Genomic DNA, 14960 nt, shown 5'->3' with positions numbered 1-14960 from the left:
TTTTATGCGTTCTTGGGCTGTCAATAACCATGTCAGAAGGGAATTAAAAATGTAGAGCTATATGAAAAAACATTTTCTAGCTGAAACCATTGGAGGGGAGGAATGTGTGGATATTTCTTTAAAATACCCTGTCGTCCTTGGTTTTCTTGCTCGATGCTGACTAAACTAGAGCTTAAACAAGGGAAAATCATTATCTTTTTCTAAGAAAGTATTTTTATCCAAGCAAAATGCAGTGATATTATTGGCGAAATCCTTAATGCAGTGCTTGGCGACAAGTAATTTTCACATAGAGTTGACCTAATGTTGTGCTTATTTTCCTGGACTAAGTTGCTTGTCGGTTCCAACACTGTGCTGTAAAAAAGACTTTTTTTATTATAGTGATAAAGAACTCCTATGTCAAAATAAGCAAAGCTGCGATGTTGTTTCCATGTGGTGTATTGATTGTTGTGTTGGATTCTGCAAAAATTGTTGTCATGATGATCAGAATGGTTGTCATGTTATACCGGTAAAAAACAGCAAACTGAAAAAATTGAAGCCATTGTGCACCGAGCATGATACTCTGGCTAACTTCTTATGTTTTAAATGTGATGAATATGTTTGTTTGTACTGCCGTAACAGATCACACAAAGGTCATTCTTATGGAAAGATATTCGAACAGCTTAAGGAGATAAAGCGCTCTGTAGAATTCCTTTAAACTCCTTTCTCCATCACTTATCTCAAATAGAAAGAAAAAATTGTATTCTTGAAAAGTCGGTTGAAACATCATTACTGGGTGATTTGCTATGTTCCATTGTAAAGGCAAAAGTGAGTAAAGATGATGATGTGGTGAAATCTAATGTGTTCGGTGATTTGGATAATACAAATGCAAAAGATAATTGTGAAACTTTATTCAACTTTATTAAAACCTTTCCAGACCTAATGAAAAAATTAGGTAAGATCTTTTTAATTTTTATGTTTTTTTATGTTTGTTAGCTAAAAAAAAACTATTATTTTACCAAATATCTTCTTGTGATGAAACTGTGACTGTTGGTAATCTTTTTTAATTTAGACCAAGCCCTGACATCAAAAAGGATTATTAAACCTGTTTGTAGGAAGAAAAAAAATTAGAACAGTTTATATAAAACAAAAAAAGTAAAAAGACTGGAAAAACAACATTAAAGAAAGCAACCAAAAGTGTCATTGTAAAAACAGAGCCGTTATATGACATGCATGACATTACTCTTGATTTTGATTTTGACTTTTTCACCAATTGACAGTGGTGCTGAATATGATTTTGACTATTTCACCGATTGACAGTGGTGATTTCGATTGTGACAGATATGACAACAAGTTTGATTATGACTTTTACTGATTTTAATTTTTGATCACGGAGTTACATGGATTAACTTTATTAGTAGCATTATTAATTAATTTGACAGTAATAAGATGGATTGACCCCAACTTGTTGATTTGATTGGTTGATATATTTTCATTATGAGGAAACTTGGATTGAAAAGTATTACTAGTTTCATTTTGATTATAAAGAAACTTTAATTGAAAACATTATTGGCAATTTTATTTTAATTGTTATAAATTATAAAAGTAATGTTATTATGTTTGTTTTAAATGGTACATTAGGTTGTATGAAAAAAGGGAAGAAAGGGGATGGTGAACTGTCAAGAAGCAGGAATAGTACCTAGCTTGTTAAATTATTTAACACACAGAGTTAATGTGAAGAGGATATACATTGCTCGTCAAATTCACAGTGTCCACTCTGTCAAAGAATGTCAACAAATAGAAAATTTAGGAGTGGTTAATCAGAACTAATCTAATTTTTCAAAATATTGGCAAGTTGGACATAAGAGAGGTGATTCTGGTTTAAATGAACTTTGGTTAGCTGTCATAAAATTGCTTTATTCTATTTTTAAGCAGTTTTCTTAATTTTTCCCTAAAAGATATAAAAAATTATAATTGTTAACCAAATTTATTGTTACAAAGCTTTCAAAAAAGTAGATTGAACTTATGTCAAGGACAATATCAGACTTTTCAAAATTTTAATAGATAACTGCATTTAGGATGAAAAAGCCCAAAAATGCATCTTAAAGAGCACCTGAGATATAAACTGATGTTGGACCTATATTATAGAGCTTAAAAAGTTGGCTAACAATGTATAGGGCACCCAGAAAATTTTATTGCAAATCAAGCAGGTCCTGAGTTTTGGGTTGTTGGAAAAAAAATTAAGAGGCTTGAAATCTATATTATAATACCCATATGCGTCTGTCTGTCGCGCAAAATGGTACCGCAAGTAGCGAGACACGCGCATTGAAGTATAAAAAGGTTGGGCGAACCCGTGGATTTTTCCACGGGCCATCAAATAGTATTTTATATAAATCAATTCACCTTTATACTATCTATGCATTGATAAAGTTTGAATGTGCATCCCTTGACAGATTTAAAATACTGATCACGAAAAATGTAAAAAATTGCTAATACTTAAATATAATTAAAAAATTTAAAAAGACTTGTTAACCACGTCTTTAAGCTCTATAATATAAGTCCAACATCATTTTATACCTCGAGTTCCCTTTAAGTTAAAAAGGCTATAAGGCACAAACCGTTTTTTATTACAAAAACTTTCATTTTTGATAGTTTTGAGTATTTCTTAAAAAAAACACTAAATACCCTAAAAATTTCATGTAACTTTTGAATTAAATACTTTTGGCCAAGTCGGCAAATAAAATCTCACTCTTTATATATAAAATGTAGTAACATGGTTACATTTTGCTCCTTAAAATTAAACGAACACTTTTAGGGCCTATTTTTCTGAGTAAAAAGACATCTTATACTGTAAATTTTTCAAGGGAATATTTTCTGTCCAGTTGCTAGAGAAATAAAATCTTGACATCATAGTATTTTTTAATACTTGTAAAAGTTTATGAATTTTGTTTGTTTTTTTAGTTTATTTGAAACTTGAAACAGTGAAAAGTATTACAGGATGTCAATGAATTTTCGGTTTTCACGTAATATTAAACTCAATAATGTGTAAAGGTATAAAGCCATGAATTTTGTATATTTTAATTTTAATTCCAATTTCCTATATTTGTGAGTCAATATATTCTTATTTATTCTGAAATGTAATATGTATAATATTCTTTTTTTTGCCATTTTTTATTTGCTTTAACTTTCATAACGTATTGTTTATATTATTTGAAATTGTTTATCCGGAATAACCAGTGGTAAGCAGTGAGACCACAGCTTAACTTTACAACTGCTATTCTACTCTCATATCAAGTGAAAGTGATGTTTGTCTGAATGTATTTACTACTAAGAGTTAACATTTTTGGATTTGTGTAAATGAAATAGTTCTTTTTTTCAAATGCTGAAATTTGTTTCAATGCCTTGAAGTCAAAGTTTTATTTATTTATTTTTTCTGGTGTTCATCTCTGTTTTTTTAGCATTTCCACACTTAAACTGACAAGTTATGGACATCTAAGTGTTAGGGGTTAATAAAACAATAAAATGACTGCTTCATATATTTCTAAATTATGTCGTTTTTTTCAAGTCCAATAAAATTGTAAAAAAAGCAATATTTATGTGTCGTAAATAAAAAACAACAACCCGTTGTTGATAATTTCCGTACTTAAAATAAAGGCTACTTGCTACATACGATACCTCCATACTTATTCGGTTTTCTTTTTCCAATTGTATAAATTTTAAGGCAAATACACATTAATTACATTTTTATTAACAGTATTATAGGGTGGAATAGGATGGAAAGCTCTGGCGATATATCTCAACTCAAGAAACAATATGAATGTGCAATTTGTCTCGAACAACTTTATAAACCAAAAACACTTAATTGTCACCATTCTTTTTGTAAAGATTGTTTGGACGAAATAGTTACCTTTCGTCATGATGGAAGCGCTTCTATTTCTTGCCCAATGAAATGCAACGTGACAACTAAAATTGCATGGAATGAAACAACATATGCATTAGCAGCCAACTACCATGTTCAGGGAACATTGGACATCATGTGTAACACAGTAAAGTATGTTTAGTTTTTGCAATGGCAAAATTTGTTTTACCAATTGGTTTGGTGTACCTTCTTCATTTTTCAGTACTTTTTTATTTTTCACGAATTACTACTAATGGAACAAAAAAAAAATTAAAAGTTCTCTTGTTACCTTAATTTACCATTGTTCTAAGTAATTAAACGATGCTAAAATAATTGCATTATTTAGGAGTGAAGAATCCAGGAAATATAATTGGTGATAAGTTTGTCCATGAAGCTAGGTGCACATCAATGTGAATAACGCTATTCTTAAACGTAATTCTTATGCATGTGAGTAAGGTATTTCAGAAATAAAAATATGCAAAAAGACTAAATTTATGTGTTCACATCAACTATAAAAGACATTGCTTTTTTGTTCAAAATGCTTGTTTTAATATGCTCATATTTCTTCCAATATGTATTTCTTTGATGAGGATATATGATGTACGGGATTTTTAATGATAAGCATTCTGAAAAGAAAAAGAATGAAGCTAAGAATAAAAGAATGGATGAGAATGTGACTAAAAAAAATAATTCTGGTCGAAAAAATATTAGTTTGTGTGAATAACATGGCCAACATACCACGCAAATATGGAGACTGTTCACACCAAGAATATTTAATTCTTATTTTATACGAATAACATTAACTAACATAAGAATAGCGTTGTTTGCATTGATGTAAACGTAGCTTTAGGAATTAAGAAGTAAATGAAGGTAGAAGTGTAATTGTCCCTTTTAACAGTGAAATTGAAGACAAGTTCGTGGCTGAATGGTTTACAATAATGGTTTACACTATGTTTATTTTACTGAAATGAGAACTTAAAAGGTGCTAAATTTAGTTCAAATAAAATTTCATTTAGGAATAAAAGTCTTGCACCAGTTTGTCAAGCACTTCCACAATGTGTTAATAGTGTTTCGAAATGGTGTTTAACCTGTCATGAATATTTTTGCAAATTTTGCCTTACACAGCATTTCAAAGAACATGATGAAGTACAGGGTGCGGTAGATGTTGAGTATAATTCCAAACAAGGAAGGTTGGAACCACTTTGTGATGAACATCAAACCGTGGCCAAATTTGTATGTCGAGAATGTAAAATGAAGTTTGTCTGTTTGTATTGTAAACAAAGAAATCATAAAACTCATTTCCTTGAAAAAATCGAAGAATGTTCTAAAAAAATTAGAAAATGGATAGATGAGCAAAAAGAAATGTTTACACAGAAATGTATTGAGCTGGGCAGTAAAGAATATGCTTCTGCGTGTAAACAGATGGAGTTTTTTAAATCTGATTTTGTAAAAGAAATAAAAAACAGAAAAGTAAAACGAGTTAATACATTTATGTCATTGTTGTGCAACGAAGAAAAAAAGCTACTTGGAACGTTCCACAATATGGTAGAGACGTTTAAAAGAGAAGTGGGAAATGATGATGAATGGAAACTGGAAAAATACATTGGTGGTGTCAATGAAAAAGCAGACTTTGAACTAATTGCTGAAAAAAGTGCCGTCCAGCAAGAAATTTTTAAGATCTGCAAGAATATCCAAGAAAAATCATTATCAAGATTTTTTGTTAATTTTAAGGAACTAACTGACGAAGGTAATACAGATGCACCATTAGGAGAATTGTCAGTGGACCATAACAAAGACCAGGTTTGTGTAGATGTTAAAAATCCACTGTTTTGGGGTTTATTAAAAGCCACTAACATGTCTGGTGTCGCAGAAAGTTTCATTGCTGATATTGAGGAGCAATTGGCTCATTCAAAAGGTTGGAATATTATTTACTATTTTTAGAATATTTGATACTATGAAGTTTTATTTATAACCATTTAGATTAGAATATCTAGAGGATGATAGTCTGTGATCTTTTTGCTAAGTGGAAATAGTATTTTGAATATATGTAAGATGATTAATGTATGTACTTCTCACACATATTTTTTGAATGTTTGTCGATGGCAAGATATGCTGGAACTCTGTGTACATTTTATAATACTGTCTTTTGAAACCATGTAACATTTGTGTGATGTTTTTGGTCAATAATTATGGTCAAGACTTGGATTAGAAGAATTAAACAATGAGTTATAATGTAAAAGAGGAAAGAAAATGAGACGAAAAAATATGTGATTGTATAGTAGAATAAGCTATTGTAGTGTGTGTATTAAACAAGGATGTACAATTTTAAGAAAACCCGATGTACGACAACTTACTTGAGATAATTTTTTGTGTACAGTGGTATAGATTTAAAAAATTTTTGTATGTAATAACTATTTGTCAAACACTTAAAAATACACGACAATTATAAAGCTTGGGGAATATATACCATAAAAGATTATTTGTGTTGAATTAAAAAAACTCCTATGGTGTAACATTTTATAGTTTAATCTTCTGCAAGAAGAATAAATGCAGGTCTGCAGTACTTCTTAAATGTTGCTTGACATGCTACAACAATCTTTCTAAAACTGTCAGAAATTTATCTTACTGTACTTAAAATGTTGATTGATAAGAATCTGTTAAAAAGGTTTTTCTAGAAATTCTGAAAATTGCCAGTTTGTTATGAAACTTTAACAAAGTTTTTAAGCTTGAAAATTTGTACAGTTTCTTATAAAATTGTGAAAAAGCTTTGAATTTAGTTGTATTTTGTTACAACACTAAAAATTATCTTATGGAGCCTAAATATTGCCTTAGATTTTATTAGATTTTAATCGTAAAAAAGAAAAAAATACTTATTAATGTCAATTTTCATTACTATTGGCATCAGTATTTGCGAGGTAGCACAAAACACCATAAGATAATGAAAGAAGCATATTATAGTGTATTTAAAAAAACAGAAGTAGCCTAAATTGAAAAACATGTGACATATTTTGTGTATACTAACAGATGAATCGTTTTGTTCCTTCACAAAAGTGTTGTGTGAAGCACATTCACACCTTTCTCTCTTTTTTTAAAGCTCTAAAACCTGCCATTTAAAACACTGGGAAGGGGGTTTGTGTTGTTACTTTTTTTTGTAGAAGCGGTTGTTTTTTAAAAAAAAGTTTTATAATTGGCTATAGGTTCATAATCACACTACAATGCTTCACCAAACTTTATGTCACTTATGTTTTTAATATATTGAAATAAGGCTTTAAACAATTGAAAATGAATTTTAAAACGAAATATGCCAACCAATTGCTCAAAGATATCAGAATTGTAAAAAACATACAACTGAAACTTTTCCAGGGCTTTGCGTGTTCTGTATTCCAAATAAAATCGACAAAAATTCAATATTAGACTATATTTCCATTAGACGATGGGCATTGTGTTGCAATGTAAAAGAATATTGAATAGGTGTTTTGTTTCCAAAAGGAAGATGATATTTGTGCATAATCTTTATATTGGATAGCTTCCACTATGCGGCAGTTTCAAAAGTGATATTATATGTATTGGATAGGTATTGGGGCAAAGGAAAATGTCATACAATGGAATGAAATTTATACCAAAATTGTTTCTCTCTTAATAATTTTTTCTAAATTACAAACATAAAAGCAAGCAAATTTGCAGAAAAAAGATATTCCCACTGTTTTTTCTGGTTTCTCAAAAATTGTTGTCTCAACTCCCATTATGCATTTTGTTTGCAAAGTTTCCTGTCCACGAAAACTTTTAAACAGTGTGCAAATGTACTGTTTGCGTTATACCAAATAAAATCGTTGTGATTTTAAAGCGCAATGCAACACTTATTAATATAATTTTTATACCTTAATAGACTAATAATGGTGCACATTCTTGTAATGGAGGCTGACCTAATTAAAATTTCTTGTTTCTAATTATTGTTTTGTTATAAGACAGTAAATTATCTTAGTTATGTTTCTTGTACACATACTCTTACACAAATGTCTTAATAATTCGGACTGGTGAGTTTTATGCCACGCAGGTTGGTATACAGTAATTATTAGAATGGTCCAACGGCTGCATTCCTTGAGATTAATGGCAGATTGACGCAACACAAGGTTTCATAAGGAATACTATTAACATTGATTATGCTAAAAATATGTTTAGAATTGCTTGGAACTACAAAGCCAACCACTTCTCACTGTGAGAATTCTACCCAGCAGGATGTGAAGGAAACTGTCAAAATTTGTATGGAGGATTTTTCTTCTCAATTTCCTGAAAACTCAGTCACACAGGAGGAAAAAGAAGTTGATGAAATTGCTGAAAAAAGAGGTGGAGATTGTTTTCCAATAATAAATAAAATTCCTAAAGTTAGGTTTCCTTGTGATGTGTCAACTTGTTATTAATTATTCAGGTACAATGTTTCACCCAAAAAAGATTGACGATCTTAAAGTTGGAATGCAGGCCAGCATTAAGAGAGAAGGAAAACATCCTTTGGGTGTCATAAAGTGGATTGGTAAATTTCCACATAGCTCTACTGTTCAGATTGGCATTGAGTTGGATGACAAATGTAAGTTTTTTATTGAAATCATTTTGGTCTTGCATGGTTCATGTTGCCTATGCTGAACTAATACTCCTATTGCATCGCATGGTGTGTCCCCCCTTCCCAATTTTTAAATACGGCTTTCAGGTTTATCACTAAGGGGAGAGCAATTGCTCTTGCTCACGCAAAGGCTTGCCCAATTCTGAGGAAAAGGAAATAGCTGAGCCAATAATTGCTCTCCCAATTCCAAAAACGTTTTTCTGGTTGAGCAATATTATTTTATATTACATGGAAATCAATGTTCTTTCTTTAAAGAACCAAAATTTATATATAAAAAAAGATAAGATAAAATAGATAAAGACTTTGTTTATAAACTTGTTCTATTTATTCAAATTGCTTGCCCAGTTTAAATTATTGTAACCTTGGAGGAGCGATTTATTGCTCGGGAGTTATTTTCTTGTTGATAGGCCTGCACTTTATGCATATTTTTTAGTGGGAAAACATGATGGATCATATCAAGGTAAACAGTACTTCAAGTGGTATGTCCATTTATACATGAGAATCTAAAATTTGTCTTTTTCTTTATTTTGTTCACTTTGATTTATTTATTTTAGTAAACCTGGCCATGGCGTGTTTGTGTCATTTCACCAAATACTGATAGTTTTAGGTTGAAAGCGTTCAAAGAAATATGAAAAAGACTTGTGTTTTAATTATACTGAAGGCTATCTAGAATTTAAAGAATATTTTCGCATATTTTAACGAAAAAGTGATGGAAACATTTTAGTTGTTAATTTATATTGGCTTTCTGTTTATTCTTCTTTTTTAAATATGTTTATAAATACGGTTTACGAGAATATGGGGTTACAACACAAAGCTATGTTTTTATATGATGCTTCCTAATGCAGGATTTCAAATTACACATTAATGTTTCGGAAAATTTTCTTATTTTTAAAAATGAAATGTATTTTTTGTTATGTTTCTTAAAACATGTAAATTTATGATTTCTAATCTGTATTTGAAAAATAAATCTTTTTTTTACCAATGATATTAAACATGAACTGATTTATCAAATATTTTTGCTGTAAGAGTTGGGAATTATTATAATTTATATTTATTATTATAATTTTACGTCTTTGATTTTTAGTAACTCATACAAATGTGTGTTAACTTGAACTCTTTAGCCTCCTGTTCGTCCTTTTTCTCATTATATTTTTTACTTGCGAAAACTTAAAAAATTGGCCTTTCTCCCTAACTAGTATTTCTCTTTTTTATTCTTAAATTAACAAATTGTTTAAAAAAAAAACAAATTATGTTTCTTGGTTATTCTAAAATTTGAGTTTCAGAAGTGTGTTTAATGTGAAGAGTTTTCCATTTAAATCATTTGAAGGTGTTTTTAAGAAGAATTGTATGGCATTATTCTCTTTTTTTTTTAAATTTAAATTATATGTAGATTTTAAAAAACACATTCAAATCATGGCAAGTGGGGCTAACCTAACTGATTTGACGAAGGACTATGATTGCAGTATCTGTTTGGACCAGCTTGAAAATCCCAAAACATTGCAATGTCAACATTCTTTTTGTAAAGACTGTCTCGATGGAGTGTTGAAGTTTAACGAAAATGGCAGTGCCACGCTGCAGTGTCCCATGAAATGCGACAATGTTAAAGTGTTGGCAGAAAGTGAGACAACAAATAACTTAATTGCAAATTATCATATGAAGAAAACATTAGACATAATTAAGCAGAAATCTGATAGGTATGTGTGCACACAATTGCTTTCAAAGATTTTCACATCTTTAACATTAAACATGATAATGCTGAAATTGAGCAAGAAAAAAACAACCAATGTTGGCTTTGGTGCATTACGCTTAGGAAGGAAACATATTGGAACAAAAAACTGTGATTTTTGATTTGATAAGTTTCAAGCCACTGAAATTTGAGATTGTCTCGGCTTTTGTGACAGACGAGAACAAAAAAAACGAATTGCTAATCAGCAAAAGAACCAGGTGAAAAAGTTTTTTATCCCTTAATCTCTTTTTAGGCAAAATGAGACCAAATGTTCTCAAAAAGACTCGTGTAACCGTAGTATATGCAAATGGTGTGTAATCTGTGTTATGGCGTTATGTGAGAAGTGTTGGCATGAGCATTTGTTGAAGCATACTCAATCCACTTACATTGATATTAGATACAACGAGAAAGAAGAAAACATTGTGCCATATTGTGTTCAGCATAGCACTGCGTCAAAGTTTGTATGTTTTGATTGCAGTGACCGTTTTATTTGTTTGTATTGCAAATTTCGTGATCATAAAAGTCATCATATTGAATCTGTTGATCGAGCTGCTAAGTTAGTAAAGCACTGGGCAAAAACTGAAAAAGACAAAATCCATAAAGATTATGATGAAATGGAAGTGTTAAAGATGAAATATACCACAGCATTCAATGACATTAAAAGTTTTCGTAAGGATTTAGTTGACGAACTCAACAACAGGATAAAAAAGTGCGTCACTGACTATTTAGAAATTCTACAAGATGAAAAAAAATTTATCTTGAAAAAATTTGACAACATGGCACAGGAATTTCAAACTGAATCTTTAAATGCAGATTTTGCAAACTGTAGCATTAATGATAAATATCTGTCATCAACTTATCTGGATGACCTTCAAATGAAGCCGCCATTTCAAATCATGCTAGAACGAACAAAAATACAGCAGAAAATGAGTGCATTAAATATAACAAAGAGTAACAACCTACCTGCTATCAGTGCAGTATTGCAAGATCGTAAGTTTACTATATTATCTGATGCCAACCATCTTGGAAATTTAATCACACAAAAAGAAAATAATTTAAGAAGTGACTTTCCTGCTTTCAACAGTGATTATGTCATTGAGGATTCTGTAGATTACAAACCACTGGTTAACGAGCTGTGCACAGATTCCCAATTTGTAAATGGTAAGTTGCGTAGTACTCTTGGTAACTTAATTGTGAGTGTGTGGGTTGGGAAGATGGGGTTGTTTGAAAAATGGGGTTTTCCTAAATTTATAGTTGCAGAGAGTGTAATTAATTTAAAGTGTGTATATTTTTATTTGGAGGTTAAAATAGGGGGTCGGCAGCAGCTCTTGGGGGTGGAGGGGAGTTTTTTATGTTTAAATTGTGTTGCCAGACATCCTTAAATACAACGCCTAGAATTAATTCTGGCTTTGTTGTCAAAATGTTAGATTATTTCTTGTATAACATGTAAACATGAGTTCCTTATGATGCTGGATGTTTTTCATTTACAGACTTGCTTATTAAGTAACATTTATTTTTTCCTGATGACATTGTAAAGGGGATTGACTTTCACTTTTTGAAATAATATTTATTTCACTTTTTAAATTTTGTTTTTACTTTCGCCTTTGATTAAAAACAATATTTTAGACACCAAGAATTTTAGAATCAAGTAAAAAGTAACAACTCTCTTATACATTATTTACAAACAATCTGTCCAAGAAGAATTACTCAAACAAGTTTACTTTTTACTGTTTGTGTTTGAAAACTGCATATAAAGATTTTAAAACGTAAAGGAATTGTGGGTTGTACCTGATTAGTTCATGGGAGGAAAATGTAAGCATGTTGTCTTTTTTAGAGTTTGAAGCAGCTGTCAAAAGTAAAACAGCAACACAAGTTCCTTCAAGAGAATGTGTTGGGTCCGGATTAAACCCAAAAGCAAAGGAATGGATTCCAAGTTAAGTGTATTAGAAGGATACATTATACTTTAAGAGGAGTGTTTGTGAAAGCAAATTTTGGCACTGCAAAATGTTTGGTGAAAGACTATCATTTTTTGTTGCATACAAAGTCTTTTAAAATTTCCTCACAAAATGAAGGTCTAACTGTGCACATTTATTTCTTTACTTTGTTTTTATTTATATTTTACTTAGCAATTACTGTTACGCTTATAAATATATTGTTACGCAAGGGTTGCTTTTTTGTTTTACTGCTTTAGCTGGTAAAACTTCAAAATGGGCTCCTTTTTTGTCGCCGTTTTTACTACCGAGACTAGTGAAGCACGGGAGGATACCAGTCTAGTGTAGCGGTGGAATTATTAGTTTTTGAGTGTTATAACAGACTACTCTGTTGCACAAGGTACAAATACCTATTATGTTTACAAATTAATCATTTTGCATTATTATCATATGTTCAGTCGGTTTCGCTAAACGGTCGTTTGTTATGTCGTAAGTGATCTGGAATTTACCGAAGCTAGATTTGTATTTCGTACAACGAGTTTCAATGCTAAAATTCATTTTAAAAAACCAAATAAATCATAAATAGTTGTTTTTATGATTTTTAAGTTTCATTTAGGTTTCATAAAAGCCATGTTTACAAACTTGAAGTCATTTTTCTACTAATTTCAAATTTTTTATTCTCTTTTGCTGTGCTAGTTGAAATAATTAATTATTGCTAACGTGAGCATTTTTTCTGCACAATTACTGAAGCAAATACTCACCTGTAGAGGACAATTAAATCAGTAATACGCCGTAGAACTTCCTGCCGAAACGACTGGCTTATTATTATTAAATTATTATTCAAATGCAGAATTTTCTTTTTAGAAATCAAATACTAAATATATTGTTTATTATCATTTTACTTTAAAATTTATTACAAAATATTTGGTTTATGTATTTTACACAGTTTTTTTAAAGCATGATGAGACCGAGACCCTTTTAGTGTTAAACTTCGCATACACTTCGCTTAAAATAGAGAAGGGAAATAAGAAGTTACTTTAAAACATTTTTTTACAAAACTTTTGCAAGCAGCGTTGTGAATATTCTGTTCTTTGTTTATCTGTAAGCAAAAAAGGAGTTACTGGAATATATTTTTAATGATATGAACAAAGAAATTTGCCATTTTTTTTAAACTAGTGATTCTGATTATTGATAGAGCATTCGACTTCTGATAATGACTGCAGGTTTATTCCTCACTGGCATTAAGCCAACAGAAAATTCTCCCACTACTTTTTTTTTCTCTTTTCAGTATCTTTTAAGTGACACCCTCGTATTAATGCAGGCAGTTATTAAAGTATGGGTATTCATTAATTTTGAGAATAAGTGAAAATAAATTTTCTTCATGTTATTAAATAACATATTTCATTTGACGTTTCTGTCTTTACAGTCTCTAGTGTTTATAAATTCTTGTAGGGTTTGAGATGAAACGAAAATGCTTTTGGTGTTGATTTTGTTACAGTTAAAGGACACCCTTAAAATATCCATTTCAACACGATTTACCCGAAATAAAGCTATTGCGCACGTGCAGTTCACACAACTCTGATATAAAAAAAATTCCATATAAATACAACGAATGGCATTTTTGTTTAACCCTTTGGGGTCAATAGAAATAGAAAAAATAGAATTCCCAGTCCAAGTGCATGTAATCTAACTAAGACACAAAATGAGAGTTTTAAATAACTTTTTTACCATAACGATTATACAGTATTTAGATGTTATCAATTTCACAATTATATATTGTATATATTTTTTTGAGAATCCGTGTTTTACTGGATTTAACCGGATTAAACCGGAACTGGAAGTTATGCAATGTATTATAAGTTCAATTTGAATCCAATTTTTATTTTCTGGCATTGATTGTAGTATTATGTATTGGTTATATATGAAGTTTACATCAGTAAGTAACGCACCATTGCACTGATTTTTAACTGAAGAAATAATCAAAACGTATGGATATTTTTCTCATTAGAATTCTTATCCTTCCTCACCAGTCAATATTAGTTATTTTCTGTAGTGGCAAATTTTGTTGAAGTTAGTTTTTTGTTTGGAACCAATTTAAACCAAATTTGATAATACGTGTAAAAACATCAGCGCTTTGATATTGCTGTCATTTGTGTCGTTTTTTAATTTTGATATTTGACTTGCAGTGACCCAAAGTATTAAATACAATATCCATGCTTGAAAGAAAGTGCTCTGACTCTTATCTCACTGGTTGCAACAGTGTTTTGTTTATGTTTTGTTTATGTTTATATTTTTAACACCTGTCTCTAATTTATTAGTGTGATAGTTTTATTACTGTGATAGTTTTATTACTAATTACCAATCGATGTCAGGGTTGTCACCAAATCATAGAATTTTGAATTTCGATCAGGGAGAATCAGGTGGCAACCCTTGATGTGAGCTGAATGACATTTTGTGATTGTTTTCAACTATTTTTTTGATCAAGGCGAACAATCTGCTATTGTGATGCATAATTTTTCTACTCAGATATCCATACCGTTTTTTTCAATAAATGCCCCTTTCTTTTAAACCCCCCTCTCTATTAAACGTGTCCCCTAGTGCGATGAAAGGTTGGGGGGAGCGTCTATTAGTCCCCTTTCAGTCAACTGAGTCAGATTTTGAAGATGCCAATATTAAAGAGAACTTATATGACTTTAATGATGAAGAGGATAACCCAGCAAATATTGAGGATATATAAAAATATCTCACATAAACTTCCTTCTCTTATTACCACCCTTTTCTAATAAACGCCTCCTTAAAAATCATCAAAAATTA

At 30.5% G+C, this 14960-nt stretch overlaps 2 protein-coding genes across 4 annotated transcripts; both read left to right on the top strand.

Annotated features, from left to right (window-relative positions):
- Positions 1-692: 692 nt before the first annotated feature.
- Positions 693-9880, top strand: LOC130641796 (E3 ubiquitin/ISG15 ligase TRIM25-like). 3 transcript variants are annotated; one of them, XM_057448760.1, is made up of 8 exons: positions 693-931; positions 1049-3027; positions 3731-4027; positions 4891-5789; positions 8054-8218; positions 8301-8456; positions 8923-8949; positions 9044-9880. In XM_057448760.1, exons 3-8 carry the CDS (start codon positions 3750-3752, stop codon positions 9085-9087), a joined length of 1569 nt encoding a protein of 522 aa, XP_057304743.1. In that variant the 5' UTR covers positions 693-931; positions 1049-3027; positions 3731-3749; the 3' UTR covers positions 9088-9880. The 3 variants fall into 3 exon arrangements, with proteins under 3 accessions (XP_057304743.1, XP_057304741.1, XP_057304742.1); XM_057448758.1 differs by having other exon boundaries at positions 8923-8968; XM_057448759.1 differs by lacking the exon at positions 1049-3027 and having other exon boundaries at positions 8923-8968.
- Positions 9837-14644, top strand: LOC130641798 (tripartite motif-containing protein 59-like). Its single transcript, XM_057448761.1, has 3 exons — positions 9837-10183; positions 10469-11376; positions 12050-14644. Exons 1-3 carry the CDS (start codon positions 9837-9839, stop codon positions 12151-12153), a joined length of 1359 nt encoding a protein of 452 aa, XP_057304744.1. The 3' UTR covers positions 12154-14644.
- Positions 14645-14960: the final 316 nt, after the last annotated feature.

The sequence above is a fragment of the Hydractinia symbiolongicarpus genome, chromosome 4 (genome assembly GCF_029227915.1).
Source record: "Hydractinia symbiolongicarpus strain clone_291-10 chromosome 4, HSymV2.1, whole genome shotgun sequence".
Taxonomy (NCBI): domain Eukaryota; kingdom Metazoa; phylum Cnidaria; class Hydrozoa; order Anthoathecata; family Hydractiniidae; genus Hydractinia; species Hydractinia symbiolongicarpus.
Note: the sequence above shows the minus strand (reverse complement) of the source record. Positions and strands in the feature narration are given on the sequence as shown.

What these genes read in the sequence shown, in the direction of transcription:
- LOC130641796 (XM_057448759.1), top strand. Translation starts at nt 3,750, where the DNA reads ATGGAAAGCTCTGGCGATATATCTCAACTCAAGAAACAATATGAATGT. An exon ending in TGAAATTGCTGAAAAAAGAG is followed by an intron (nt 8,219 to 8,300) that starts GTGGAGATTGTT and finishes TTAATTATTCAG; the next exon opens with GTACAATGTTTCACCCAAAA. An exon ending in GGTAAACAGTACTTCAAGTG is followed by an intron (nt 8,969 to 9,043) that starts GTATGTCCATTT and finishes TATTTATTTTAG; the next exon opens with TAAACCTGGCCATGGCGTGT.
- LOC130641798 (XM_057448761.1), top strand. Translation starts at nt 9,837, where the DNA reads ATGGCATTATTCTCTTTTTTTTTTAAATTTAAATTATATGTAGATTTT. An exon ending in ATTAAGCAGAAATCTGATAG is followed by an intron (nt 10,184 to 10,468) that starts GTATGTGTGCAC and finishes ATCTCTTTTTAG; the next exon opens with GCAAAATGAGACCAAATGTT. An exon ending in AGATTCCCAATTTGTAAATG is followed by an intron (nt 11,377 to 12,049) that starts GTAAGTTGCGTA and finishes TGTCTTTTTTAG; the next exon opens with AGTTTGAAGCAGCTGTCAAA.